The 27,641-nt window shown below is 55.1% G+C and overlaps 2 protein-coding genes across 7 annotated transcripts in view; both read right to left on the bottom strand.

Annotated features, from left to right (window-relative positions):
- GATD1 (glutamine amidotransferase class 1 domain containing 1) overlaps positions 1 to 27,641 on the bottom strand; it is a 51,900-nt gene that overhangs the window by 7,356 nt on the left and 16,903 nt on the right. For 5 of the 6 annotated variants that reach the window (XM_061450952.1, XM_061450947.1, XM_061450951.1 and 2 more), the window contains exons 1-2: positions 1,077 to 1,151; positions 67 to 143 (exon numbers count right to left, since the gene is read on the bottom strand). In XM_061450952.1, the coding sequence (XP_061306936.1) occupies positions 67 to 143; positions 1,077 to 1,134 (135 nt within the window). In that variant the 5' untranslated portion in view covers positions 1,135 to 1,151. Of the gene's footprint in view, positions 1 to 66; positions 144 to 1,076; positions 1,152 to 27,641 lie in introns of those variants that run through there. The other variant, XM_061450948.1, reaches the window with a different exon arrangement.
- CEND1 (cell cycle exit and neuronal differentiation 1) lies at positions 14,334 to 26,951 on the bottom strand. The gene is made up of 2 exons (XM_061450929.1): positions 26,817 to 26,951; positions 14,334 to 15,258 (listed from the first exon to the last, which is right to left on the bottom strand). The coding sequence occupies exon 2, from the start codon at positions 15,095 to 15,097 to the stop codon at positions 14,711 to 14,713; it is 387 nt and encodes a 128-aa protein (XP_061306913.1). The 5' UTR covers positions 15,098 to 15,258; positions 26,817 to 26,951; the 3' UTR covers positions 14,334 to 14,710.

Here is a 27,641-nt window from a genome sequence, read left to right as displayed (position 1 = left end):
CTCTTGTCAATCAGAGTACCAATTGGTTTCAGGCTGAAATCACAGGAACTGCCCATTTTCACTTACCCCAGGAGTGGCAACTTGCAGATTAAAAGCAGAACTCGTCAGGGTAAAGCAGTGAAGGAAGGACTGGGCTGACACACCTGAAAAACAGAGTCCAACACCTTCAGAACACAACAGTCACACTTCAATCCCAGCCACAGAAAGGTAATTTCATCTAGCAAAGTACAGCAGCTTGGGTTTCCTGCTCATCTCCGGAGCTCTCAGTCATTTCAGGGGGTCCTTTTAAGGTATCAGAAATGAAGAGCCTTCATTACAGGCAAGCTGTGTGTTGAGAAACACATGAGGAAGGTATTCTGGGTGTCTGGGTGCTTCACCCCGGTCCACACACATGGAAGCGCAGCACAGCAGCCCCTGTGTCAGCAGCAGGCACAGAGGGGAAGTGCAGGAGGTCCTGAGCGGCACAGCTGTGCAGGGCGGCACACGTGCAGATGGGCACTGCAGGTGAGCACATGTAGAGGGCAAACATCTGGGCACAACACAGCTGCACAAGGAGTACAGGCACCCCAGCACTGATCTGAATCGAGATCTCCCCTCCAGGCTAACCAGGCCCAGCTCCCACAGCCTCTCCTCATCAGGGGGATGCTCCAGACCCCTCGGCATCCCTGTGGCCTCCCCTGGACCCTCTCCTTGTCTTTCTTGTGCTGCGGAGCTCAGCACTGCACACAGAGCTCCAGATGCGGCCTCAGCACGGTCGAGGAGAGGGGGGAGCATCACCCCCTCGACTGCTCCCCATGCCCCCGGGATACTCCTGTCCCTCCCGGCATCAACGGCACATCACCGGCTCACAGTCTCCTTATCCTCCACCGCCATTCCCAGCCCCTTCCCAATGAACTGCCCTCAGCACGGCACCCACACACCGCGAGCCAAAGGCCCCGCACGCCTGAGGCGGGGAAGCGGGGATGGACACAGGGGACCGGCGGGCCGGAGGAGCGCGCACCGCGGCCGCGCCAAGGCGAGGAACGGGACCTGGCGAAGCGGGGGTTCCCCCCCCCCCAGCCCCGAGAGGGTCTCACCGGCGGCCGCGGCGCTGGCGACGATGAGGCAGCTCGGCTTGCCCAGCCGGTCCGACATGGCGGCAGCCGTCCCCTCATGGGTCCGCGCATGCGCAGGGTGGTGGAGCCGGAGGGAAGACAGCGGAAGGGCCGCGCATGCGCAGTGCGGTGAAGCCGGAGGGATGGGAGCGGAGGGACCGCGCATGCGCAGGACAGCGGAGCCGGAGCAGCGAGGCCGCGCATGCGCAGGGCGGCGGAGCCTGAGGGAAGGGAGCGGAGGGACCGCGCATGCGCAGGGCGGCGGAGCCTGAGGGAAGGGAGCGGAGGGTCCGCGCATGCGCAGGCGGCGGAGCCTGAGGGAAGGGAGCGGAGGGGCCGCGGAGCCTTTAAATCCCTGGGGCCCATCGGAGCGGATCATGGGAGCAGCTGGAGCCGTGCGAGCCTCGGGGGGATATATCTGTATGGATAGGGTTTACCTCATTAAATAGGGCGGAAACAGTGAGGGCTTGTTGTAGAGACCGGCCGCATCAGAGGCGGGGAGCGGGTGACATCGCGGTGAGGCGTTCATGTCCGGTTGCCCCATCCCCGGCAGTGCTCAAGGCCAGGTTGGACACAGGGGCTTGGAGCAAGCTGCTCCAGTGGAAGGGGTCCCTGCCCGGAGCTAGATGAGCTTTAAGCTCCCTTCAACCCAAACCAGTCCATGCTTCCATGACGATCCTATGGAATGTCTGCTGGGTTTCAATGGCCGCATCCAGCTGCGGTGCTGGGTCCAGACCTCATCCTTTAACGCACACAAAGTCCCTCCTCAGCTGACCCGATCACCATAACATCTTCAGCCAAAGCCCAAACCACCACCGTTTGTTCCCATGGTGCTGTGTTCCTGACACACGGGATAAGGAGGAGCAAGACCCCCTTGAGACACCCCCGCTGCATCCAGCTCTGGGGAACAGCACCAGAGGGACATGGAGCGGGTGGAGCGAGGCCAGGGGAGGCCACGGAGCAGCTCTGCTCTGGAGCCAGGCTGAGAGAGCTGGGCTGGGGCAGCCTGGACAAGAGAAGGCTCCTGAAGGGGAGACCTGAGAGCAGCTCCAGTGCCTGAAGGGGCTGCAGGGAACCTGGAGAGGGGCTTGGGACAAGGGCCTGTAGGGACAGGCCAAGGGGAATGGCTTGAACCTGCCCGAGGGGAGACTGAGCTGAGCTCTTAGGCAGAAGCTCTTCCCTGGGAGGGTGCTGAGGCGCTGGCACAGGGTGCCCAGAGAAGCTGTGATGAACTGGATGTTCCTTAAGGTCCCTTCCAACCCAAACCAGTCTGGCTCTGTGATGAACCCAAGCTGTTTTTACGGTTCTGGCTTCATCTGTTGTTGGCTTAACCTGGTTTGAAGCTAGTCTAAGTTCTCTCTCTGGTTTTGCTCTTGATACTTCTTACCCTTGGGGTGAAGAACCTCGGGACATTGTGAGAGACAGAAGTCAGGGACTGCAGTGACAGGACAAGGGGTAACAGGTTCAAACTGAAACAGGGGAAGTTTAGGTTGGATCTAAGGAGGAAATTCTTTCCTGTGAGGGTGCTGAGGCACTGGAATGGGTTGCCCAGGGAGGTTGTGAATGCTCCATCCCTGGCGGTGTTCAAGGCCAGGTTGGACAGAGCCTTGGGTGCCATGGTTTAGTGTGAGGTGTCCCTGCCCATGGCAGGGGGGTTGGAACTGGATGATCTTATGGCCCTTTCCAACCCAAACCATTCCTTGATTCTATGATTCTTCACAGCCCTGATCTAATCCCACAACTACTTACGTTATATGAGACACATGTGGATCCTTCAGAGTGGTTGCTGGAAAAGATGATGGGTGAAACCCATGGGTGAAGGACTTGGTCATTTCCTGGAGCCATTGAGATGAGCATAAGAGCTGCAAGCTAAATGAAGTGACCCCAACCCCTTCTGAAGTTGTGCTTCCCATCCGTCCTGTCTGGTCCGGATTGCGCCCTTCCTGTATGCTCTGTATCTTAGAATCATAGAATCATAGAACCATAGAATAGTCAGGGTTGGAAAGGACCTTAACATCATCCAGTTCCAACCCCCTGCCATGGGCAGGGACACCTCACACTAAACCATGGCACACAAGGCTCTGTCCAACCTGGCCTTGAACACTGCCAGGGATGGAGCATTCACAACCTCCCTGGGCAACCCATTCCAGTGCCTCAGCACCCTCACAGGAAAGAATTTCCTCCTTAGATCCAACCTAAACTTCCCCTGTTTCAGTTTGAACCCGTTACCCCTTGTCCTGTCACTGCAGTCCCTAATGAAGAGTCCCTCCCCCGCATTCCTATAGGCCCCTTCCGATACTGGAAGCTGCTCTGAGGTCTCCCCACAGCCTTCTTCAATAAGGTGTTATTCCTTAAGAAACACGTTTGTTCCTTGCAGGTTTCACTGCTTTTGGCTCTGTACTTTCTCCAAACCTTGTTCAGTTTCAGGATTCGGGCTTTTCATCCCCATTAATGCCGTCGGTTTAGCTCAGGGCTTCCCTGTGCGTTACAGAGTGAAAGTGCCATTATAAAATGATAAGTACACCGTGAAGACAGCCCAGCTCTGCCTTTATTCTTGTTTTTGTATTTGAAAGGACCTAATTGCCACCTTTCCTAAAGGAAATGTAGCTCGTGCCATCGGGCTGGCTGCTGGTCCCTGTCTTCAATCCTCTGTCCATCAGTCTCCTGTTCTCTCCTAAAGTGTGTTCTGGATCCATAGGCTGTGGAAGTACTTGGAAGTTCCTCCCGCTTTGTCCATCTTTACTCCCAGGCAATCATTTATAACCCCAAATAAACCCAGAGTGTATCTTTCACTATTGAGTTTAGCTACCAAGAGAGGGACTTGGTGCCGCCCCAGCAGCCTAAGCCTTCCTGGCACAGAGCATCACATTTATGCTCCTTAATCCTTGCTCATGAATCCAGTGCTAAAACCCCTGCCTCCAATCCTCTCCATCAGCTCTTCCCATCCTCCCTTAACTGCCCCAAATCCGAAGCATTAGAGGATGGGACAATGATTTAAGGGGAAAAGATTGAAGAACAATCTTTTTTGAGCACGCCTCACTTGCTGGGAGATTAAATTGTTCAGTGATGTCCTAATACTTGATCTTTCCCTGCTTTCCAAATGCTCTCCTGCTGAAGTCTGTTCCAGCAAGCACTGGAAATGCTTTGCAGCCCCTCTCTGCTTCATTTGTGTGGTTAACAAATAGGAGTAGTTACAGCCCAGCGATGGGATCACAAGGACAATAAGGAGTTATTTGCTTCTTCACACAGAGCATTCGTTGTGATAGAGCCTGGACGTTGTGGTTAATTCAAACGAGAGGACTGCTTCCTGCTCTGGGCTGGTCCGAGAGCACGGAACTGCCACATTTCTCATTTCTAGCCCATATAACACAGCCATTTGGCACTGCCTCATTTTCTGTGGCTAAATAACGGCTGGAGTGTGGAAGGGAGCAGGGAAAGCAAAGCGTAGTTTGAGCTAAGTCTAACCGTAGCCTCTGATTTTCATGCTTCATAAATACCTATAAATGCATGGAGGGGAGGAAGTGGATGAAACACAGACTGGATGGGTGGAACATAGCCAAAGCAGTGCTTGAAAGGACCGAGCTGGTGTTAGCGCTCCCTGTGCTGGCACCACAGCGGCACTGATGTGTGCCTGCCCCTGCCCTCCTTGGCAGTGAGAAGAGACACGGGTTTTGTTTGTAGGAGACCCAAGAGGAAGATTCTCCAGCCCCTTCCCCTCCTCTCTATCAGCCAGCAGCGCTGTTTCCTCTCAGGCCAAGGAGAACACCTTGTGCAGGTGCCTCCACTGAGTCCAAACTCCAGGGAGAGCTTCCAAGTTGCAGCAGCATCCCTGCTGCCTTCCCCTTCACAGGAAGGTAATTAGAACCCCACACTGGTTCATGTTGGAAGGGACCTTAAAGCTCCTCCAGCTCCAACCCCTGCCACAGGCAGGGACCCCTTCCACTGGAGCAGCTTGCTCCAAGCCCCTGTGTCCAACCTGGCCTTGAGCACTGCCAGGGATGGGGCAGCCACAGCTTCTCTGGGCACCCTGTGCCAGCGCCTCAGCACCCTCCCAGGGAAGAGCTTCTGCCTAAGAGCTCAGCTCAGTCTCCCCTTGGGCAGGTTCAAGCCATTCCCCTTGGCCTGTCCCTACAGGCCCTTGGCCAAAGTCCCTCTCCAGGTTCCCTGTACCCCCTTTAGGCACTGGAAGACTGTTACAAGGTCTCTCCTTGCACCTGACAGGTCAAGGGAATCCCTGGCTCAGTGGTGTGCAGGAACCTCCCTGGATATCAGCCAGGTATCCAGGGGATTGTTTACTCCCGAGGATGGATGCTCCCAGGCCAACTGAAAGACAAAACCCATCAAATTACAGGGATCTGGGAGGAGAGAGGTCCCAGCAAACTGTACAGCCAAGCCTGGAGACCAGGGGATCGCTGGGATCAGTAATGTTTCCTTTGTGGCTCCGGGCAAGTGTAATTCCATGCTTTAGCTTCCACGTGGGAATAACAATCATCTTCCTTTGCCTGCTTTCCTCAGGCAGGCTGGCATTTAGCTGGGGTAGGAACTGCCTTTGCTTACAGTTCTTACTGGGATCCCTGCTCCTAGCAAACACTAAACCTGTCAGAAGCATGGGCAGGAGTAAAGAGGGAGAGGGATTACAGCCATTTTCACTCACAGCCCACATCCACAAAGATGCTCAAGGGAGGAATTATACAATATAGCTATGTGGGTATATATTATATCTCTGTATATAGTTTATTTCTCACAATCCTGGTAAGAGTTACAGGTGTATAGGGAACCATTTACAGTTTCACAGCATATGGAGTGGCCATACAGCTTCTGATGTGAGTAACATACAATGGGTAGAGAGCACACGTTTCCAAACCCATCCGCCCACCACTCATACAATGGGTTTTCAAAGCGAATACTAGATTCAGCTACATAGAAAGCCTGGAATATGGTCGGGTACAGCGTTGGGTGTCGAACAACACTGTCAGTCACAATGGGACAAGCTAAACTACTTTAATTTTCAATCTAGTATTTCTAGTCTACCTGCATTATTGCATTTATACGCTTGTTTTTGTTTTAAGTCAAAGTAAAGAGAATACTATATGGGAAAGGAAAATTCTTGACTATTTTAGGATTTGAGCTGCAGCCCATACAAAGTGTCCATAGAAGCATAGACAAGGTTATAAATTCAACAAGGTATAAATCAGCTGGATAGCTTTGTGTGTAGGTAGGTGTCCATTTCCCTCCAGGAAATGTGTCTCAGCAGCATATTGTGCCTGAAAGCAAAACCCAAACCAAACCTGTACGCTGAACACAGGTAAAGAGGTGTCAGTGACGAGCAGGCCTGCTTGTACAGGGAAGAAATCAAGGTGTTGCTCTGAAGATCACTATCCTTTGCAAAACACATGTAGGGGCTGGCTCAAACCCCACTGGTGCCATTGGGAAGATGCCTGTGGGGTAGGAGCAGGCGCTTCCCTGCTACCAGCATGAACTTCCTGAGGGCTCTGCATCAGTCCCTGGAGAAGTAACAGAATCCAAGCAAACCATAAGGAAAAGAATCAAAAATCCCCTGTAATCTGACCTTCACGTTCCCTTCCTCCTGTTTTAGTTGCTCCACCAATTTGATATCAACCTGCACCTACCGCTAGAAGAGAGTTGGTTTTCACTGGGGGAGTCCAGATTGCAACTCTTAGACATCAGTGGAAACGGTCCTAAGCAGTGACTTGGGGAAGGGCACCAGGCTTTAGAAGGGCTGCTCAAAACTGGAGAAAGCCAAATTATTCACTTGTTGGTTGGTTTTAAACGTGACAAAACTGTATGGGCACCCTTGTCCTTATCACATCACCTCAGAAACCTGAGTGCTTGCAGCTGCCACGGCAAAACCAGGGATACAATGCAGGTCTTTAGGGTGGCAATGATGATGCAAGGTTTCCCGGTGGGAGGTTTGGTACCGGAGCATCGCCGTGCACAGACAGAACGAACCTGTGCCTTTATTCTTGCTCTGCTGCATCGGGGCTCTGCATTCTGAGTGATGAAAAAGCAATGGAGTCTTCTGTGAATTTCAAGCAACTGCAGGAGAAACAGGAGCAAGAGGAACTCATTGGTCCAAATCCTGTTTAACCCAAGTTATGGTTTTCAGCAAAAAAAAACCAACCCAAAACTATTTAATTTGAAGGGCATCAAAGAATGGAGAGCACAAGTCCCCGAGTCCTGCGTGCCAGAGCATCCAGGCAGAGCACACACTGTCCAAAGCAGCAAGTGGGACTATAGCATGCAGTAGAACCAAACTCATGCGTTTGGAAAGCCAACAGCTATGATCCTGCAGGCTTTGATACCAGCTTATCAGCATGGTTAGTGGAATCAGGTGTGGATTTTCAAGGCCCAGAACTCTTGCATTACCACATCAAGTGATAACACCCAAACAGCCCATTCATAACCAAAAGACCCTTGCAGTCTTCTGCATCCTCAACCTTGGCAGTGTTCTGCATCCTTAATCTTTTCCATCTTCTGTATCCTCAACCCTGCAGTAGCCCCCTGGAGCTGCTTCTTCAAGGCCAGCAGAAATGCAGGTGGTTGCCATCAGCTGAGAGCCAGCTCCTGAGCACTTCAGAACCTCTCTGCTTGTATTTCTGGGGCTCCAGTAACCGGAGGACTGAAGCAGTGCTGGCTTCAGCCAAGTATAGGGTGTGCTCACACTGTGTCAGCATCTCCTGAGCAGCCAGAACACCTCCCACTTGACTGACGGGCAGCTGCATCCTGAGCAGAGCCTATGGCCGTGCATTGGGTAGCATGGAAAAGCAAAGACAAGAAAGGCACCTTCCAGCTGTGGCTTCCTCATCTGCTGAGCTCCCATGGCAGATAAGAGCACTCAGCATCTTGCAGACTCAGACCCCCTTAAGTCTTAGCAATTAGGGCAGATGAAAGCTTCACACATTCTGCATTGCTCTTGCAGTGCTCAGTGGCTGAACGTTGCCTGCACCTTTCATGTGCCTGCCTCAGCCTCGGGGCAGGGTTTGTGCCTAGCTGCGGAGAGGCCACATCTGCAGTTGCCTGGGAAGAAAGTAGGGAAAGGGAAAGGAAAATGAGTACAGAGCCATAGCCAAAGAATCCGTGAAGGACAAGCAATGAATTAGATCTCCATAAGCCGGTGGAGCCACATCGGGCATCTTCAGCCTAGGAATGTGGGCGTTAAACAGGAAAACAGGTTACAGGGCTGGCCTGATGATCTCAGAGGGAAAAGTTATCCTAAAACCCCTTTGATGAACAGCTCTAACTCCTCAGGGCCAGTCAAGGTGAAGTGACTGAGCAGACCACAGCAAGATGCAGTAAAAGTCATAGAAAAACAGTGGTGGACAGACCCAGGCAAGTGCAGCTGAATGGCATGTGGGGGGTCTCCATTATATTGTGGTACCCTCAGGAGCTCCTTGTGTCATCATCTCAATTCAAGGTGATCGAGCTCGAGCTCAAGCTCAGCTTTCTGTATCACTACCTTCAGCTGGATGAACCTAGATTAAGTACCCTCCTATTTGTGCCATGACAGCTCAGACATCTTATTCTGTGCCCTTTGACACTGAAAAGATAGCTTCCCATTAATGATTAAATAATACTTCAAGTAGAGAAAGTGCAGGAGAGAACTCATCACCAGCTCAGTGAGGGCAGGAGAGGGTTTAAAGAGAACAAAATAGGCCAAAAACACCGCAGGAGAGGTACTTGGAGGCAAATGATGGGCTGAAAAGGCCATTAAACAGAAAGAGAGAGCTGGAAGTGGCAGAAACAGAGCTGGAAAGCCCCGAGCAGCTGTGTTTGATCCACAGTACTAAGCAGACACCGCTCTCATCGCCCTCTCCTGGTCTCTTTAACCTGAAGAGCCTGAAGCCTGAAGCACATGGGCTGAGGACGTTGCTGCACAGGCTTCATCACCCTCTGCAGCGGAGCCATCAACTGGGTGCCACTTGTAAGACCTAAAACATGCAGGAAGCCCAGGTCAGATCTTCAGCAACTTAGGTACAGTCTTTATTATCCAGAGTAAAGCCAGTTCTCTTCATAAAAGGAGGGACTCAACCTCTAAAGCAGTTGATGATGTGGTTGCCTTCTCCTGTGCCCTGGGAGATGTCTCCCAGCTTCATGGGGATGGGAATGAGAGAGCAGCAAGATGCCACGTGGCTTGGGAAGGGACCCAGCATCCCTGCCTTAGCATGAAGTCGCAGCCTGAGAGGATGGAGAAGCACGTAGGTTGGATTTTCAGTCCTTTTAGGATGTGAAAGAGGAGAACAAAGCCCTTCAAAATGCCTGAACAATAAACTTGCAACTTCCTTTAATCATACCGAACTGGCTGTAGAAAACTTCAGGTCTTTTTCGTGCTTCGCAAACCCCTGAACACGGAACAGGGGCAGCAAAAATTCCTTTGGAAAAGGCAGTGAAGGTGAACTTGCACTGAATCATTGGTCATTTTTCCTTATGTCCAAGAGAAATAACTAGAAGTGGATAGGGTATAGAAGCTAATGTGTCCTTACCACAGCTGTGAAGCTGATGGAAGTGTTCTCTCTTCTCTGCACATCTCTGTACCGTTTCTTGTACCCTCTCAGAAGCGCTGCCTCGGATTGAAATCCCAAGAACTCCACCTCCCAGGTACCTTCTGTCATTGCCTTCCTTCTTTGCTTTGTTTCCCCAAGGATGATTTTCCTCTCACATCTTCACGACTGTTCCTTCCAGCCGATTCCCAGAAGAGAAGGATGCTGCCTTCTAAAACCCCAGTGGCGGTTCCCGGAAAGGAAGGGAAGGTTTTAAGGCAGGAATCATCTCTCACCAGCTCTTGGGGCTTTAGTTGCACATTCCTTACACTAAGCAGGGCTAAGGAATGTTTCTGTCAGCTCAAAAAGAAACCATGCCATTGGGATGAGTTTGCATTTAACAGTGACCTGCAGTTGTATCCCTGGTGCCTTCAAAGGCCTGAGCAGAGCATGGTGAAGCCAATGGAAAACTTGTTTTCAGTAGCCCATGGATCAGCCCCTCAACTCTGATTCAGCAGGGACATAAACCCACTTTTAACTTCCCACTCAACCTAAGGGAACCAAGAAGGGCTTCAGGGTAAGCGCCTGCCCAGTGCTTTGAGCATGAGGTGAACAGCACCTGCAGGAATGCATTCTTACCCTGCTGAAAACACTGCTGCACTGTCCTTCAGCTTCCAGATTTGCTTGCATCCTACTGCAGGACTTAACAGGAATAACAGGACTTATCCATAGGAGAAAAGAGGAAGCAGAAGTGTGATCCATTTCATCTTCAAGCCAGAAGCATCAGAAAACCTTCTACTAAGAGAACATAATGACATCTTTATCGTTGACTCAAACTTATAGCTCCTTAAAAACACATTGAGGTCAGGTGCAGTGATTGAATCTCTAGTGGTAGGGATAAGCTACAATGTCTTCAGATTCCTAATTGATAGACTTAAGCAAAAGAGTAAACTAGCAATCTAGATCTCTTCAAACCCCAAGCACAGCATCTGGTTCGAGTTAACCCCACGGAGGCAGCACTAAGGAGGACCTCGTGTCACAAACACCACACAAAGAACAGCAAGCAAACGACAGCGTGTGCTCAGTGCGAGAAAAGACAACTATTTATTTAGCACAGCGAGTTCAGGCATCGAAGCCTCTGCTTCCACGGGCTTGGCTTCAGCTCCAGCTCTGAGAGGGGCGAGTTTGCTCTTCTCAGCCTCCTTCTCGCTGGTTGTGTTCTATCTCGGAGTGAAACCACTGCACAGCCTGGCACATTAAGGCAGAACAGGAGGTGTTTGCTAAGAGGCTGTCGTTTGCAAGGCAGGGCTGATGTGCATTGCTTAGGGGCTTGTATGGCATCTACACTCCAGCTACCCGACTCAGACCGACACTAGACCCACACTTCAGAAAGCACTACAACACAGGCCGGTATAGTCTACAAGTGCCTTGTTTTAAAGCAAGGAGCCCACACGACTATCCAGGGAAGGGGGGACAGGATCTTTGAGCTTCTAGCACGACGGGCACATCATACATTCAGCAGTTCACTAGCCATACGTTCTGGGCACTGAGAAGAAACCAGGGGTGGAAAGGAATCCGGGGGCTACACGGAATGATGTGAATGGCACAGCAAAAGACAGCACCGACACTTGGTGGGAATGCAGGGCAACAAATGAAGGGGCATCTCCAGGTTGGCTGTTCCCCCCCCTCCCAGACTGCAGTAATACACACACGTATGTATGCAGACACAGAGACACAGAATATGCTTCAAGGCAGGGTGATGTGCGCACACACAAGCACAGCTATGTTCCAAACCAAACTGCCAAAGAGGTGAGTCCCAGCTACCAAATCCGGACAGCAGACAGCACTGCTAAGCCATCACGGTAGGTGGAAACCCCCTTATGAACAGGACATACCCTGCTCAGTGCCTAGGGAGGGCTCCCATGTGCTTACATCCCCCAGAGGCGAGCTGCAAGCCCCATCACCATCTCTGCGGCGTGTTTCTGGATGAAATCCCTGGCATCTGAGGGCAGAAAAGGGCAGGGGGAAGCTGGAGGTGGACAGAAATGGTTTAAGGCCCATGGTGGCTGAGAACTGGGCTTCCCCTCTTCTGTTGCCAAAGGTTAAGTCAAGGAAATAAAGATCCCTTGAAGTTAAGCATAAGAGGGGACTTTAGAAAGTAAAATAGGTGTCTCCTTTTCCTCCCCTTCATCTATCTATGCTGGTCATGGCAGGATAGATAGATGTTCTGTCTGTAATAGTGTCACACACTGCTAAAGAAATAACCATATGCTGGGCCTGAGAGGGAGGGACCAGACGGGACAGGCAGAAGCATCCCTTGGAGTCAGGCCTCCCCTTGAAAGCAGAAGCCACTGTCTGAAATCACCACCCTCCTTTGGCAGAACGTGAATCGAAGCATCAGTGACCAATTTCCCTTCCTCACGAGCAGCATAAGCAAGGATTTCCTATTGCCAAGAGCTTTGTGCGGCAGAGATCGGAGGCAAGAGGAGCCCAGGGACAGCCACCCCACCTCCAAACCCCGGCAGTTTGGATCCGGTGCTCTATTCCCAGCATACAGGCATGGAGCTCAGGTGCCTGGCAGGACTGCGCTGCAGTTTGCCTCTGCTTTGTGCACCCAGATTTCTCTCATGGGGGAATCAGAACGCACGGATCTGGGTGCAAGGGGGAACAGGAGGAGCTGGGATGCAATGGGGTCTCCTCTCCCCAGCGTGGCAAGAGGGTGGGCAGGGCACCAGCAGGGTCCTCTTGCAAAGCCCTGCTGCAGTCACTGCAAGGGAGCTGTGCTGGGGCTGCCCCTGAGCTGTGTCCTCGCACCTCTGCTTTCCAGACACCTTCCTGTTCCTTGGCCATTGCTTGCCCTCCCCTCTCTGTCCCCAACCAACCTCTGAACATCTGCAAAACAGAAGGAGGGGAAATCAGTCCGCAAGGGAAAAGTGGCCTTACAGAAGCACCCACGGTGGAGCCTTCTGCTGCAACCCACAGAGACCCCCCAGGCTGTAAGTGATGCAGGGCTACCGGGAGACACATCCACAACAGGGGCACAGAGTGCTGTAAGCTACCAGGGGGCTATAGCACTGGTTCCAAACCCACCCAACACGGGCACAGAGTGCTGTAAGCTACCAGGGGGCTGTAGCACTGCTTCCAAACCCACCATGCCCACCCCTCATCTCTGTTCTGGTAGAGGAAGGCGTTAAACTTCAGCAGCACACAGCCTGTGGTTCAGCAGAAGGCAGCATCCGATCGTCCCACAGTGACCTTAGGGGATATTTTAGGAGTTTTAGGGAAAAGAGGATGGCAAAGCTCACCACAGGAGTGGCCAGGCTGCATTCAGATACCTGCGGTTGGGGAAGCCACGTGCATTCAGCTTCCTGGAGGTAAATAAGACAGGCATGAGCCAAGAGAAGAATTGCCACGTCGGGGCTATGCCAGCAGCAGTTACCTTCCTCTGGCCCTGCATCCACTGAATTCACACCTCCAGGCTCAGTGAAAGACGTACAGCTCGGGTTCCACTGAACCCACTCCGCTCTATCACAACCTCTTGCCAACCATCACTCCAACCCCTGCCCGTCGGCTCCAACTGCTGCTCAGCGCTGGAGACCCCACACTTCTGACCTCTCCTAAGCTCTGGCCTACTTTCAAACCAGGAGACTCTATTATGCAGCAGCACAGCAGCCAAGAATAGTCTAATGGAAGCTTTCAGACCAAGGTCTGTTCACCTCCTGGTGGTAATGGCATCAGCCAATGCACTGAACACCCTCTCTCATTGCCTGCCTTCCTTCTCCCCCTTACAAGGTCTGGCTTTAGAGCCAAGGTACTCACCAGTGAAACCAGGCTGCTCCCGAGGGATGGGGATTTGTCTCCATTCCCAAAGTGTGGAGCAGTCCCAAATCCCTGCTAGTGTCAGAGGAGGGAGGGAAGAAATCCCCCCAGGGCAGACGGGCATCTAGAGCCCTTGGATAGGGTTTAAAGCAGATCAGTGTTATTCTCATGGGGTCCCAGGTCCTCTCTGCCCCTAAAACCAGCTCCTGGCTCCCTTTTCTCCCTTCTCATGTACCAAGAGACCGAAGCTCTCAGCAGGGGAAATAATCAGGTGAAAAGCCTGATCCCAAGCCCAAAGAAAGGAGCAGGAAGCGTGCAGCTGACCTCGAGGGAGTTGGGGCTGAGGCCGCAGCATCCTGCAAAGGCCAGCCTAACCTAGGAAATACTAGATCCAAAACAAAGTCTCTGTTCCCAAACACTGCCGTATGACCCTGCTGGAGCCCTGGCATCCCAAAGGCTGCCTGCCAGCGTGCAAGGAACCAAGCAGATGGCAGCTCCTGCCTGCCCGAGGTCAGCACGGGGCATCACCAGGTATCTCTATGTGCACTGAACAGCCCCTCTGCTCACTCCCCACTGCAGGGAAGTAGCTTGCCGTGACATCCCCCGTTGCATCCTCAGCTCTACCACGCTGCAGTCTCAGCCTGTTTCCTATGGGGCACTTTCCAGTTGGCTTTGCCAAGGTGGGCTGATGAGCAGCAGATACACGAGACACCTGTTAGAGCTGCTGTTTGGTCACAGAGCCTGCCATTGCCCAGTGCTTCCCCTGCCCTGGGGTTGGTGGACGAACACCAGCCCAACACGCAGCGACAGGCAAAGCGGGTCTTAGCACAAGGCTCCATCTCCCCCTTACACCATGTTCACCACGACCCAACTTCAAACCAATCCAAACAGGAACCAAAAGACAAAGCAGGGACTCTGAATGGGACGTAGAACACTTTGGACTCGAAAACAGGGGACTGCAGGAGAGGTGAGGGTGTCTCCCAGGGAGGACAGCAGGGGAGGGGAGGGGACACCGTCATTTACACCCATCAGGAGAAGCTGTAATCTATACACAGTGGTGGAAGCCAAGATATAGTACATGAAAGAACACACTGAGTGCATGGAGTTACCCCGCAGCGGGTCAAACCGCACAGGTGTCTTCAACAAGACCCGGCGTTGCAGTTGGTGGCGGCTGTTGACCTATCTAGCTCGCTATATAGATATGTATATAGAGAGATATGTGTAGACTTTCTGGGCATGCATTGGTCTCAAAAGGAGCTGTACAACGGGGCCGGGTTCCTCCTCCCCACCCCGGCTCCATCATTTTTTCCGGGCTAGGAACGCCACTCCCACGACCACCGCCAGCGCGGCCACCGCCACCCCGCCGACGATGAGCAAGGGCTTCACGGTGTCGAAGATGCTGCCCGCCGGCTCCTCGGAGCTGTTTCCCTTGGGCTCAGAGTCAGGGGACGGGCCCGTGGGCTCTTGCGTCTCGGTGGCCGCGGGGCTGGGTTTCAGGCCGCTGTGGTTGTTGGCGACGGCCGCGTCGCCCGCCGCCTTCTTGGTGGCAGGAGCAGGCTGCTCTTTGGGGGCATCCTTCTTGTCTGCGGTGGCGGCAGGAGCAGGGTTGGGCTTTTCCGGCTTCCCGGTGCTGGGGGCCTTGGCGTCGGGTTTGTTCCCGCTTCGGACGTTGCCTTTGGCATCCATCCCTGTGAGTGGGTGCGGTGCACGGGGCTATCCCAGCTCCCCTCTGCTGCTGCTCCGGCTGCTGCGGAAGGCAGAGGAACCACCCGAGCTCAGCCCCTTGCTGCGGTTGTCGTGGGATGGTTCTCACACTGGCGGGGTCCTATCTGAGCATGATACAGCACCTGGAAGAGGAAGCAGAGCAGTGAGGTGAGTGGAAGGCCAGAGCATGCAGTGCCAGCCTACCTGGAGGTAACAGAGGAGGAGAGAAACACAACTGGGAAGATGCTGGATCTTCCTCGAGTAACTCTGAGCTCTATCCAAAGCTTCTGCTACAGTCCCTGTACCTGCAAGAGCATCAAGCAAGTTGCACCGCCTGTCACCCCTGCTGCCACAGCCAGGCTCCATCTGTAATGCAAGTCCATCCCATCTCTATATGCGATGCCCTTTGTCAGCGGTGAAGGTACTCATGTCCAGCCAAATAAATCTTACTTTTCATTTCTCAGCACAGATCCCTACGTCCTGGGTAAGGAGAGAACATCGTGTTCCACAGGAGAAGAGATCGATAGCTCCTCCCTGCTTCTATCTCACCCTCTACCCTTCTGGCAGCGGGTCAGTTTAGGAAGTGGTTAATGCATGATCTTGTCTGATCCTCTCCTTCCAGATGGATACTGCAGAAAAAGCAGGATTAGGTCCTCAGTTACCGCAGCGACAGGGATTATTGCTGTCACTGTTTCTGGTGCAGCCACCACAAAGCGAGGCAAGCAGCAATCCTCAGCTGGTGCCAACCCGAGCGTTGACTCCGGGGCAAGTGCATCCGTTTACTGCAAAGCTGCATCTCACAGCGACGGAGAGCTCTCACCCCTGCCTCCTTGCAGAGCTGAGCGGGGTGTCAGACGGGCTGCGGGCGATGAACCGCAGCCATTTCAAATGAAAGCAGTGAACAGCACAGCTACGCCCAGAGAATTCAGCTAATGGGCTTCAAAAGGTGCTAAACCCACAACAGAAGCATCGCCCCGGCGAGCAGAGCGAGCCAGGCCATGGAGCTCCCATGGCTGCACCCCCGTGCGATGGGAGGCAAGGAGGTGGCTGCCGCGCGGTGCAGCACCACATCAGCTTTGAGCTTGGGCAGTTAGGAGCAAAGAGGAGGCAGCCGTGGGGGTCCGAGCCTGCTTCATCACCTCCTGCCTGCTCAGTGCAACAGGAGCTTGTTCACTGCATCACTGCTTTAATGACAGCCAAGAGGGTCCCAGGGTTGCAGCACCAGTCGGCGCTGCTGACTCCTCTGGATAACAGGCAGACACGGTGGTGTTCCACCCTCCATCTCCATAGAAACACTGGCCTGGAGGAAACCTACCCCCAGAAATGCCAGGGCAAAGCTTGGTGTAAGACAGAAACACACACACACCCCCCTTGCTCTCCCTCGTAAGCCATTGTTTGATGGGCACCAGCTTCTCAACTGGAGTTGACTGAGGGAGCTGCAGCACTGGTATCGTGGCAGCCCATCACCTGGTGACCATAGGCTGGTACATCATACACCAAAAAGGATGGCAGTTACCTGGGAGTGCAGTCTCAGCTCTTCCTCTACCACGGAATGGGGACAGGCACCTGCAGGAGGCTTTTCACAGCGCTACCTTACACACCTCCCATGGAGGATGACTTCTAGCCGGGTAATACCTGCCGAGATGGAGCCTGAAGCCTCCAGAAGGCACTGGATGATCCAAGCTGCCCAGCTTTGAGGCAGCACATGGACAGGTGAGAGGCAGATAACCTGCCCTGGGGTTATTTCAGCCAGGGTTAAGCAGGATAGTAGCTACTCTTCCCTTAGATTTGTAACTCAGTCCAAGTCCATGCCCTTCCCATGGCGAAAACAACAGCACGCAGATCTCCCTAGCAGCTCTACATGCTCCAAACCCACCTCGTGTGTTAAAGAAGAGCACAGGCTCTTTGACTGCAGCCCAACCACGCTCACATTCCTGAGCCTGTGACGTTACACCTCTTTGGTAACCCAAAGCACCACCCTTCTCCCCTCGTGCTTCACTGAAGAGGCATCATACACCTGGGCATCCTGTAACCCCACAAACACAAGCCCAGCTGCTCACCAAGCTTCTCTGGGGCTTGGCAGACAAACCCACAGACCTGGTCTCATGTGGGACTATTGGCTTCTCCTTGCTCCTGTTGCAATACCCCTGTGGGTACCCCCTCGTCCTGCCTACTGCCTCCAGAAAGCAGCCATCGAGCTCTGCTCAGCAGAAACCCTATGCAGATCCACAGCAGTCACCTGCAAGGCTCTGCCCTTCATGTGGGGAGCAATCCATCCTCATTTTACAGCTGGTACAAGGATGACACGAAGGAACAGCGAGTGGAGCCCAAGCCTGAAGCGGGCTCAGAGGTTACAGCAGGGAGAGTCACATCCATCATGTCATGAATATTACATCCCCTGCTTAGTCACTTTGACAGCAATCACTTGGGCCACTCGCACACTCTGCACCCTTTCTGTGGTTCTACTATATAAGCCAAGCATTAAACGCCTGCTCCGTCCCCTAGGAAAGCCACGGGCAGCCTATGGAGGTGATGGGTAAAGCACGGAGAGGGGAAACCGGCCCCTGGGCTGAGAAATGGGGGCTCTGCATGGGCTGAGAACCTCCCAGTTAATCCACAGCCCTCACTGATCAGCTCTGCAAGCAGGAAAGCTGGTTTTGCTCTGAGCCGTGTCCCACAGCCCTGCCCTGCTGCGCAGAGCTCGGTAGAGAACGCCTCCATTTCCAGCTGGGTTTCCACTAAAAGCCATGGAAGCTCCACACCCAGGTTAGGAAAGGTTTTAAAAGATGGAGGAAATCAAAGCGAGGCAAGAAATCAAGATCAGCAGGTCTTAAGCATCCCCATGAAAGGCCTTTCTGACGTGGTTTCCTATGTCTGGACCTCGGTGCAGAACTGCCCAGCATCCCTCTGGACCCTTTGGCTCGGTTGAGATGCTGCGTCTGAGAAGCTCAGGCTCCCTTTCTGCTACTTCTGCCCTGACCCGAGCTCCTCTATGCAGAACATCCTCTCCCATCACAGCACTTAACCCCCTTCTGTATGCCATTACCCTCCTCCCAAGCAGACCCCCCCCCACCTTGGGTATCACCCCCGCTCCTTTCCCTCTCCAGCCCGGTGCTTTCAAGGGCTTGTGCTCCTCTTTAAGCCCTTCTGTGTCCCACAGCCTGCAGACACATGCTCTCCTCAGTTCCAAAAGCTCAGCCTGCACATGCAGATGCGAGGGTTTTCTCCACAGCCCTTTGGTCTCCCCCTCTCCCCTCATTCCATCACACAAAGTTGCTCTCTCTCCTGTGTCTCTACCTTTGCTTTCTTCTTTAGAGCTCCTCACATCTATTTATGCCTCCCTTCTCTCTGCTCCTCGGTGCCTGTCTCCCCCTTGCAGCTCCCTCTCTGCCTCCTACACAGAGAGCAGCACTTGAGAGGTTTCATTCCCTCCCTGTGCCATTTCTTTGTGTAACAACCTGTGCCTTGCAGGGGAGGGGGGTTCACTTCCCAGCAGCTAAACCGGGCTGGCAAGAGGGAGCAGACGTGATGGAAGCAGTGATTCAAGGAGCAAAGAGGGGAATAAAAGCCCCTGCAAAAGCAGCATCACCCAGACCCCACAGCCCCCCGGGATGCTGCTGGCTGCTGCGGGTCCCAGCGTCAGTGCAACAGGGCTGACATGAGGAGCACCTTTCCTTGCCCCCCCCCCGTGAATTAGCAAATACATCTGTTCATCTGCCTCCTGTATATGTAATACATGGATTTCAGCTGCTGCACAGATGAAAGCTGCATCAACCTGCACTGAATAGAGCAGATGAGTCACTGACAGCTTTACCATAACACCAATAGAAGGGCTTCCCTCTGCAGAGACCAGCCCCAAGCCCTACAACCTTTCCCCCCAACTGCTTCGAGCTGGAAGGGAAAAGCAGCAACCTAGAATCATGGAATCAACCAGGTTGGAAAAGACCATTAAGATCAGGTCCAACCATTCCCCAGCACTGCCAGGGCCACCACTAACCCATGGCACCGAGGGCCTCGCCTGCATGGTTTCTATGACACGCTCTGGGTGTCCTCCAGTTGAAAGCATCAGCCTCAGAAATAGCAGCTGACCACATCAGACCTGCAGCAAATGCTGTGGAGAAAGAGCCAGAGATGGCAGAAAAGACCTTACAGATCCCCAAACCTTCTTCCTTACCCCCTAGCCTCCCTCCCTTTCTTTGTTCTTCCCACCTGTCTGGGAAACAGGCAGGAAGGTTCACCTTTATGGGGCAAAGAGAAGAGTTACGAGCACCAAAGCCCCATTCTCATAGGCAGCATGGCCTGTCCTGGCTTTGGGACAGAGCATTAAATGCCTCCCTATTACTAGGCCAGCTTTAATGCTTCTTCCTGCCTCATCTCCACTGTCAGCCCCCAAGCCCGTAGCCTGCAGCAGCTGAACCACGGCAAAGACCATCCTGCAACTCCAAACGGCTTGAGCCAAGCACGGTCGCACCCATGTGGGTTGGGGATGGAGGTCATCAGCAAGGAGACAAGGTGGAGAGCCAAGCCTGCCCACAGCTCCCTCTGGAAGGACACAGCTGCCAGCCAGGAGAGCTGAAAGCACGGAGCAGGGCTGGAGGAGACAGCTTGTGCCTCGCAGGACCCTGCTTCTTGAAGCTAAAGGAGGGCTTGGAACAACACCCAACCCAGTCCCCATCATATTCCTAAGCCAACTGCCCTTACACCAACCCAGCAAAAGGTTTTCAGCGCCATGGAGGAAGAAGAGACCTCAAACCCCATTCATTTCAGGTCCCCAGCAGGTTCCGTAAGCCTCAGCTGGCATTTGGCTGGGTTTAAAGACCAAAGGAGCATCCTAAGGGACACAAAATGACCCTTTCCTAAGGCAGCTTCCCTTTGGGAAGGGCAGCGTGGCTCTGGCTCCCAGGGCTAAGGTACCACCACGCATCCAGGCCCAGGAGCTCCTTTCAGGCTGAAGTCTGCGCATGGTGTTCCTGGGGCAGCGTGTGCATAAAGAGGAGAAATAGGATTTGGCCACTCCAAAGAGGAGCCTGAAAACACACAATTCCCTGGCAAGGGAACAGGGAAAACCAGAGGAGCAGCAGGGCTGTGAGTACACGAGGTGAGAGGAGCCGGCATGACCAGGACCAGGCTGTTAGCAACCGGGGGGGGATCAAGTGCTGCTGCCTAACCTCTGCGTGTCCAACTCGACCCTTCAGTGCCTCTCAGTGTGATAGCGGAGGTTGAACTCACCCACGTGAGACCTTCAGGTGGAAAACAGCACGGTCCTATGGAATGTTACCTCAGGTCAGCTGGAGCCCACGGATAAAGCAAGGGCAGGATGTGCCGAGGGAAAGGCAGCCTGTTCTGAGCGAGAAAGGCTCCTCCAAAGAGGGCCAGGGCGACTGCCCACAGGGCAAGGCGGGCTCAGTCCCCCTTGGAATTTAATGGCAAAAGAGGCTGTGATCATCGCGCATTGCCCTGGAGAAGGGCTCATTTCAGAGCACCACAACACAGGGCTCGGCGTGTCCCTCCTGTGATCCTGAGGCTTAAATCCATCCTCGCCTCCCTTTCTTCTCCCAGGGCACCAAAGTGGCTTGGAAGAGAGTTGAGGAGGGACTGAGTGTGTGCTGCAAGGAGAAGGCTGCAGGAGGAGCCCCAAGTCCTGGCTAGCTCAGCTGAGCATCAGGTAAGGAACCATCCAACCCCATTGGAACAAAGCAGGGTTTGTGCCCCCAGCGCTGAAGGCAGAGCTGGAATCATGCTCCTGACTTGGTTTAGGGTAGAAGTTAGAAAGGACTTGCTGATTCCTGCTTTCCCTGCATGGGATTCACCTTAAAACACGGGCTCAAGTGTGGCACCTCCACTGCCCTTTGAGGCCACCTCCCATCAGAGGGCTCGTGTCAGGCACCAGCACATCCCATCGCTCCTGGAAACCCGTGGGGAATCAGGCAGGGACGTCCTGGGGCTGCTCAGGCTGCAGGAGAGAAGCTGCATGGAGACCTCCGAGCAGTGCTCCCAGTGTCTGAAGGGGGCTACAAGGCTGCTGGAGAGGGACTCTTCATTAGGGACTGGAGAGATGGGACAAGGGGTGATGGGTTCAGACTGAAACAGGGGGGATCCAGGCTGGATCTAAGGCAGAAGCTCTTCCCTGGGAGGGTGCTGAGGCGCTGGCACAGGGTGCCCAGAGAAGCTGTGGCTGCCCCATCCCTGGCAGTGCTCAAGGCCAGGTTGGACACAGGGGCTTGGAGCAAGCTGCTCCAGTGGAAGGGGTCCCTGCCTGTGGCAGGGGTTGGAGCTAGAGGAGCTTTAAGGCCCCTTCCAACCCAACCATTCCATGATATGATTCTATGATAGGCAAGGCCTGACCTTTTCCCTCGCTGAAGTGGGGAGCTGCTGATGGCTCCAGGAGCTCAGTGCTTGAGCCCTCAACCTTCTTGTCTCACCCACAAGTAACAGCTTGGAGCAGCAGACACTGTCCTTTGGAAAGCATCCTCAGGGGCCTGTGCCCGTTTCCTCTGCCGGATGGCGAGTGACCCATCCCGGCTGGATTTGCGTTCAGCCCCTGCTCCATCCCAGCGCAGTTTGTGCTTCAGTACTTCAAGTCCCCATTTCCAATGGGCACAAAGAGCACTCCCCCCTCCCCGAGCTGCTGGGGTGGGGGGGAATAACCACGTCAAAGGCAGGGAGATGCCAGGCAAGCACCCAAGAGAAGCGATGGCACAGCGTGACTAAGCCTTTCCCCATCTCCAAGAAGTGCTGTGAAGACAGATGAGGTAATGCAGTGCCTCGGTACCACCATCAATATTAAACCAGCTTTACATAAGGAGCTCGGCTGCCGTGGGCAGCTCCCCAGGGAGGCTTTGAGCTCCCTCACAGCCTGGTTTATCCCCCCCTCCCCACGCCACGCACGGCAAATGGGATCAAACCCAAGGCAAGCACAGCAAGAGGGGTGCTCCTCAGGGATGCTGCTGAGCAGCCTCGCTGCAGCAGGGCCAGAGCAGGGAGCAGACACAGCACCAGAGCCTGCTGACCCACTTCACTGACGGGATATTTATGGATCCCTTTTTCCTTGCTGCTCCCCATGTCCCCCCCTCTTCCTCCTGGATTAAACGCTTCCCTCTTCAACAAACCCTTTCCATCTCGACGTGGAGAGTGTCAGATGCCAGAGTCTCTTTAAAGGCAGCGCACAGAGGGAGATTTGCCAGCAAGCCCCCATGGCTACATCCATCCTATGGCTGCTCCCAGTGACCAGACTGCATCCATCCCCACACGGAGCACATCCAGCCTCACAGGACCCTGCCCCTCGCTCCCTGCGCCGCCGGGATCTTCACCTCTCTCTGCGTGATGCAGCAGTCCAGAGCCTGGGTTATTCCCGGTACCAAGGTGGGATGTGGGAGCAGGATGGGTCCTGTAGCTTTGCCTTACATCTGCAAAGGGAATGGCTGTGGGATGCAGGCCCTGACCGCCACGATGGGGCAGCAACTGCACAGAGATGGGGCAAAGTCCCAGCTTACAACCCAGGTTCCAGCGTCCCCTCCAGAGGCTGCCCTGCCACGCTCCTGCATGGGTGACACAGCAGCTTGGGGTCCCACAAGCAGCCCCGGTGCACTCCCCACCAGCATGAGCCCAGAGAAAGGCAAAACCATCTTCTTCTCCACCACGACCTCTGCAGACGATCACATCCGAGCCGAGCGAGCTTGTCCTGACCCCTCTCTGAGAGATGGAGGTGACATTGACAGCATCACTAGGGCTGGAAGGGACCTCATCCAGTCCAACCCCCAGTGCAGGTGCACCGTACTCTGCCGGGGGCTCTATTCAGTTCTTTGGGGAACCCAAAGCGCAGCTCTACCCTGTGCACAGCCACGTGCATGGCAAAACCATGCTCCTCCCCTCCGTTCTCCTCTCTTCTCCCCCTTACGTGCCAATAAAGCCATCAGGCCCAGGAGAAGTGGGGAACCGCTCTGCATCCCGCAGCACTGAGGGCGGCGGGGCGTGCTGCTGCCTCACCTGCCATCAGCAGCACCAGCGAGCTCCTGCTGCACCAGCTCCTGCCAGGCCACCTCGTGGGTGCAAACCCAGCCACTTCCCTGCAGCACCAGGGCGCTCGCAGCTCCCTGCCCACAGCCCTGGCAAACACACGCAGGCTGCTGCCAAGAGCACTCCTTCCCTCCTCCGTCAGCATCCATCACCCAAAGGGGCAGCGCATCACCCGCACCCCACACCGCGCTGGTACGCACAGCACAAACCCCCTTCCCGTGCTCTGGCTCCCGAAACACGGCAGAAATGAGCATGGAGTTGCCAAAACAACATTGGGAAACAGAAGATCTTTGTCTCACACTCTCCACTGGGGCCCATCACACGCTCTGACTCATGTCTATAGGGGTGGGCACTGAGCTGTACCCAGCCAAAGGCTGGACAAGCTGCCTGGTCCCCCCCCATCAAGTGCCAGCAGCCCTCGTGGTGCAGCTGAACCTGCTCCAATCTCCACCACAGCTTCCAGAACGAGAGAGAAGCCGGTGATGCTCTGCTGCGGTCGGGATGGAAACGGCCTCCTGCTGCAAAGCAAATCCCAGCTCCTCCGGGTCGTAGCACGGCTCCCGAAGGGGACAGTCACAGCTCAGATGGCTCCAGAGCCCCTCACTTGGCTGTGCTGGCCCAGCTTCCAGCCTGGGTTGGAGCCCCACATCAGGCACAATCAGACCCTGATTTCCCACTTCCTAGTTCCATATTTTGTAGCGGAACAAGCCTGTAGCGTTACCCATCAAAAACGACGGGCTGTTAAAACATGAAATCTCCAAAGCAGACGTTTAAGGGAACAAAGGCGAGGATTTTCAGCCACGATGACTGTTTTCCATGGCAACTCTTCCACAGGACGCTGCATGGAAGCACTGGAGCAGTTTCCAACAGGGAGTGCTTCAGGAGTGATGCAGTGGGAGATGCCCAGCCAGCAACGTGAACCACAGAGCCTTAACCCACCAGCGTGGCATCTCACAGGCAGGTATGGGCACGCGCCTGGGTGCATCCCGCATCCCAGACCACTGTGCCACCCTGCATCCTGCCCTGGACACTGCACGTCTTGGCTGTTTGCATTGCAAACCCATTTGCTTTGTTTCTTTATAGCACATTTCCAGCCCTCCCAGAGCCAGCAATTCAATGCCACCGACGCTGGGGCGCTGGGGACAAGTTGCTGCATCAAAAGGTGGCCCATCCCTTCCTGGGGACAGGCTGGCACCTCCTGTGCCATCAGAAGAGAGGCCACCAGAGCCCAAAAGCCCCACAAGAAGCTGGCCCAGCAGCCTCCTGCAGCAGCTCTGCTATTGCAAAGGGAGCTGTCACCCTTCCAACCACAGCTTCAGAGCTCAGCATCGGTGACATCTCCTCCTCCACCACTTGGAGGTGTTCCAGGAGGGAGCAGATGAGCAATTCCCAAGCACATCCACCACGGGACCATGGCTCAGGTCTCTGCTCAGCAATGGCTCAGTGGTGCCCTCCCTGGAATAACACAGTGGCTGGGTCAGCAAGTGTTCCCTGCCTCCTTTCTGCCTCCTGGAGAGGGATGAACAGCTCATCCCTTCCCACCAGAGCCTGCCAGGACTTGGGAATTGCCTTAGGCAAGGGAGCAGATGCTTCAGGTTGGGATGCTGCTCCCCAGGCAGCTGGTACCCACATGCAGAAGGCTGATTCTAACAGCTCTCTGCTTGTAGGGCCTGTTCCTGACAGTCAGTGGCTCCTGTATCTCAAATTCAGCATCCACAAGTGAAGATGATGCGGGTTGTATTTGAGACGGTGAAACGGCCCCAACCACTGCAGGAAACAGCAGCGAATCCAGCATCCCTCTTCAGCTCCATCCTAAACCCATCCCTCGGGATCGATGGCAGGATTGCACCAGGCTTTGGCGGCATCACCCTCCTTTGTGGCTCTGCTGTGGTCAGCAAATGCCTATAGAGACAGTTCTGGATCTCTCGGTCCCCAGCTCCACGGGCACCAACCTGAGAACAGAGGGGCCCACGCAGCGCCAGGCAGTGACATTCCCGGGATGCTCCTGGCACGCTCTGGGATGAAGCCCATCACTCACCTTGTGCGGCAGAGCCAGAGCGCAATCCCTGCCTGCACAGAGCTGGGAAGCACCTGGGAGAGGATGGATGGGGCTCAGCCAGCCCGGAAACGCTCACTCAGGAGAGCTCCATCCCTCCCCTCTCCTACCCCCATGCGGAACCAAGGATGGGGAGAGCCTGCCAGGGTGCACACAGGCCCCGGCCTCTGCAGCCTGCCAGGGAAGGGATGGATGCACAGGGAGGGATATCCGCATTTAGGGGAATTCTGGGTTCCTTCCCCCATCCCACCACGTTATCCCGGTGCCAGGGGCTGGTGCTGGGCGCCGCGGCTGAGGAAAGATGGGAAACGCTGAAGGTCAAACCTGTGAAGGTCAAACTTGGCGGAGGTCAGTGCCGAGACGGAGCAGGGAGCTGGATCCAGGCTGCTGCATCCTCCCTCTCCCGGCAGCATCCTGCCCAAGCCCCACCCAGGAAAACGGGGCTGCAATGGGAGCGCTTCCTCCTCCCCGCCCCGATGCCAAAGCCTGGCCAGGCTGGGCAAGATCCAGGCGTAAAGATCCTCTTTTTCCCCCCTAAATCCCATCAGAAGCTGCCGGATGATCAGGGAGCTAAACAGGAGCAAGGACCAAAGCAACAGGTCGCTGCAAAGGGACACGGATAGAACAGAGCAGCGGGGACGCGAGGCTGAAAAAGCCAAGACATCCCCCATGCGTTCCATCCCTGGAAGCACACAGCCCCGGTACCCTCCTCCCTGCCGCTCATTCAGTGCGATACTCTCCCCATAGCCCAGCATAGGCACTGTTCCCGCTGTCATCGCTCTATTTCAGTCTATTTTGGGGGCAGGTTTCCCTTTGTGAGCTCTTTTCCAGCCCCAGCGGCTTTGACATCAAAGGAGACCCCTTTAATATCAAAGCTACCAGAGCCATCCCCACCTCCTTCCCTTGGGAAGATGATTCACAGGATGCTCTTCGCTCCTACCCGTGTTTGCCTCCTGCCTCGGCACCCCCAGCACTGAGAGACGCTGAACCCCTCCAAGCAGAGCACAAAGCGTGCAGAAGGAAGAGGAAACGCGCTGGAAACCGGATCAAACCCCGCCGGGGAGGGCTCAGGCTCCTGCCGAGGCTGGAGGCCGGCGGGGATGCTGCCGCTTCCCCTCCTTCCTGCCGGCAGCCCCGCTTCCGGCGCATGGCTCCGCTTCTCCGCGCTTGGACGAGCCCGGCCGCAGGCTCGGAGCCCCGCGGCCAGCCCGGTGCTGCTGCCGGCCCCTCCGGGAGCAGCGGGATCAGGCCGGTGCAGCCGCGGGCATCGCAGGTACGCGGAAGCGCAGGGAGCTGCCCGTGCGGAACCGCCTTTGCCTGACCTTCAGGGGGCTGGAACGGGAAGGGAGGTGCTGGGGGCCGGCCGGCCGCACGCGTGTGGGGTGAAAGCAGCCCTCTGGAACAGGGGCAGCGGTGTGGGTTCGTGGTGCTGAGCCCTGGACCTCCATCCCAGGCTGCTGCGAGCAGGGGGACACTCACCTTGAGTGATGGGGGGGGGGGGTCTCTGTTGCGCGCCGTCACCCACAGGAGGAACGCAGCACCCATAGATGGGGACCCCGGCGCTCTGCCCCCCACACACACCCTGGGTGCTGCTGATGGGGAGGAAAGCAGGAAAGCAGCAGCTCTTACCTTGTGTCCTGCAGTCACACCTTGGGAGCTGGCTCTTGCGCAGAGAGGAGGGAGGGAGAAGGCAGAGGAAGGGGGGAAACTTGGGAGTTTCCCACAATGCACCTCTGCAGACTGCATGAAGATGGAGAGCAAGGGGGGGGGGGGCACCAAGTGCTCCAATCCGGAGGGAAGGGCAGGGATTTGGGGGGGGGGGGTGGTTGGGGCTGTCCAGCTGCATCTGCACATCTCCTGTGGCCCGGGGCTGAGCTGGGGTTTGCTGGCTCTGCAGTTCAGGGCTGCCCCTGCAGCACTGGGTCCCTGCCTGCACCCCTCACTGGCTCCTCTAAAGCCAGCCTGGGGCTGCAGTGAATAAAAATAGGAGGACACACACTGGGGGACATGGGAGGGGAAGAGCCTGGTAAACTGGGATACTTGTGTGTGGACAACACAGGGGTATGGGGCTCCCCCCAGCAATGCAAGGGGGTTCCAAGCGTGGCAGTGCCCGGCAGTGAGTTAAGGGCTGACAAATCCCTCTTCCCAAGGAGCAGTTGGCTGACAGCAAAGAGCCCTCCCTGTCACAGCCTCAGCTCCTCCAGCCAGGCCGGGTCTCCAATTCACATCACTCGGCTCTAATCTTGCTCTTACCCCAGACTGCAGCCAGGTCCTGGGACTGTCTGTAGATGTTGGAGGCCTGGTTTCCTGAGCGCTCTCATGCTTGTCCTCCTCCATACGGTTACTTGGACCCGCTGCCCAGCTCCATGTGCCTGTGTAGAAACCATGGATGTCTTAAGGAGGTTATACCCAGCAAGCCGTGAGAAACCAACTTTTGGAGCTCAGCTGCTTGCA

Source organism: Pezoporus flaviventris, unplaced genomic scaffold, assembly GCF_033815535.1.
Source record: "Pezoporus flaviventris isolate CSIRO_AGI_PZ_B2104156 unplaced genomic scaffold, CSIRO_AGI_Pfla_v1 ptg000012l, whole genome shotgun sequence".
Lineage (NCBI taxonomy): Eukaryota > Metazoa > Chordata > Aves > Psittaciformes > Psittacidae > Pezoporus > Pezoporus flaviventris.
The sequence above is the reverse complement of the archived record's forward strand: the minus strand, read 5'-3'. Positions and strand labels throughout refer to the sequence as shown.

Coding starts and splice junctions, on each gene's coding strand:
- CEND1 (XM_061450929.1), bottom strand. CDS start 15,097: ATGGATGCCAAAGGCAACGTCCGAAGCGGGAACAAACCCGACGCCAAG.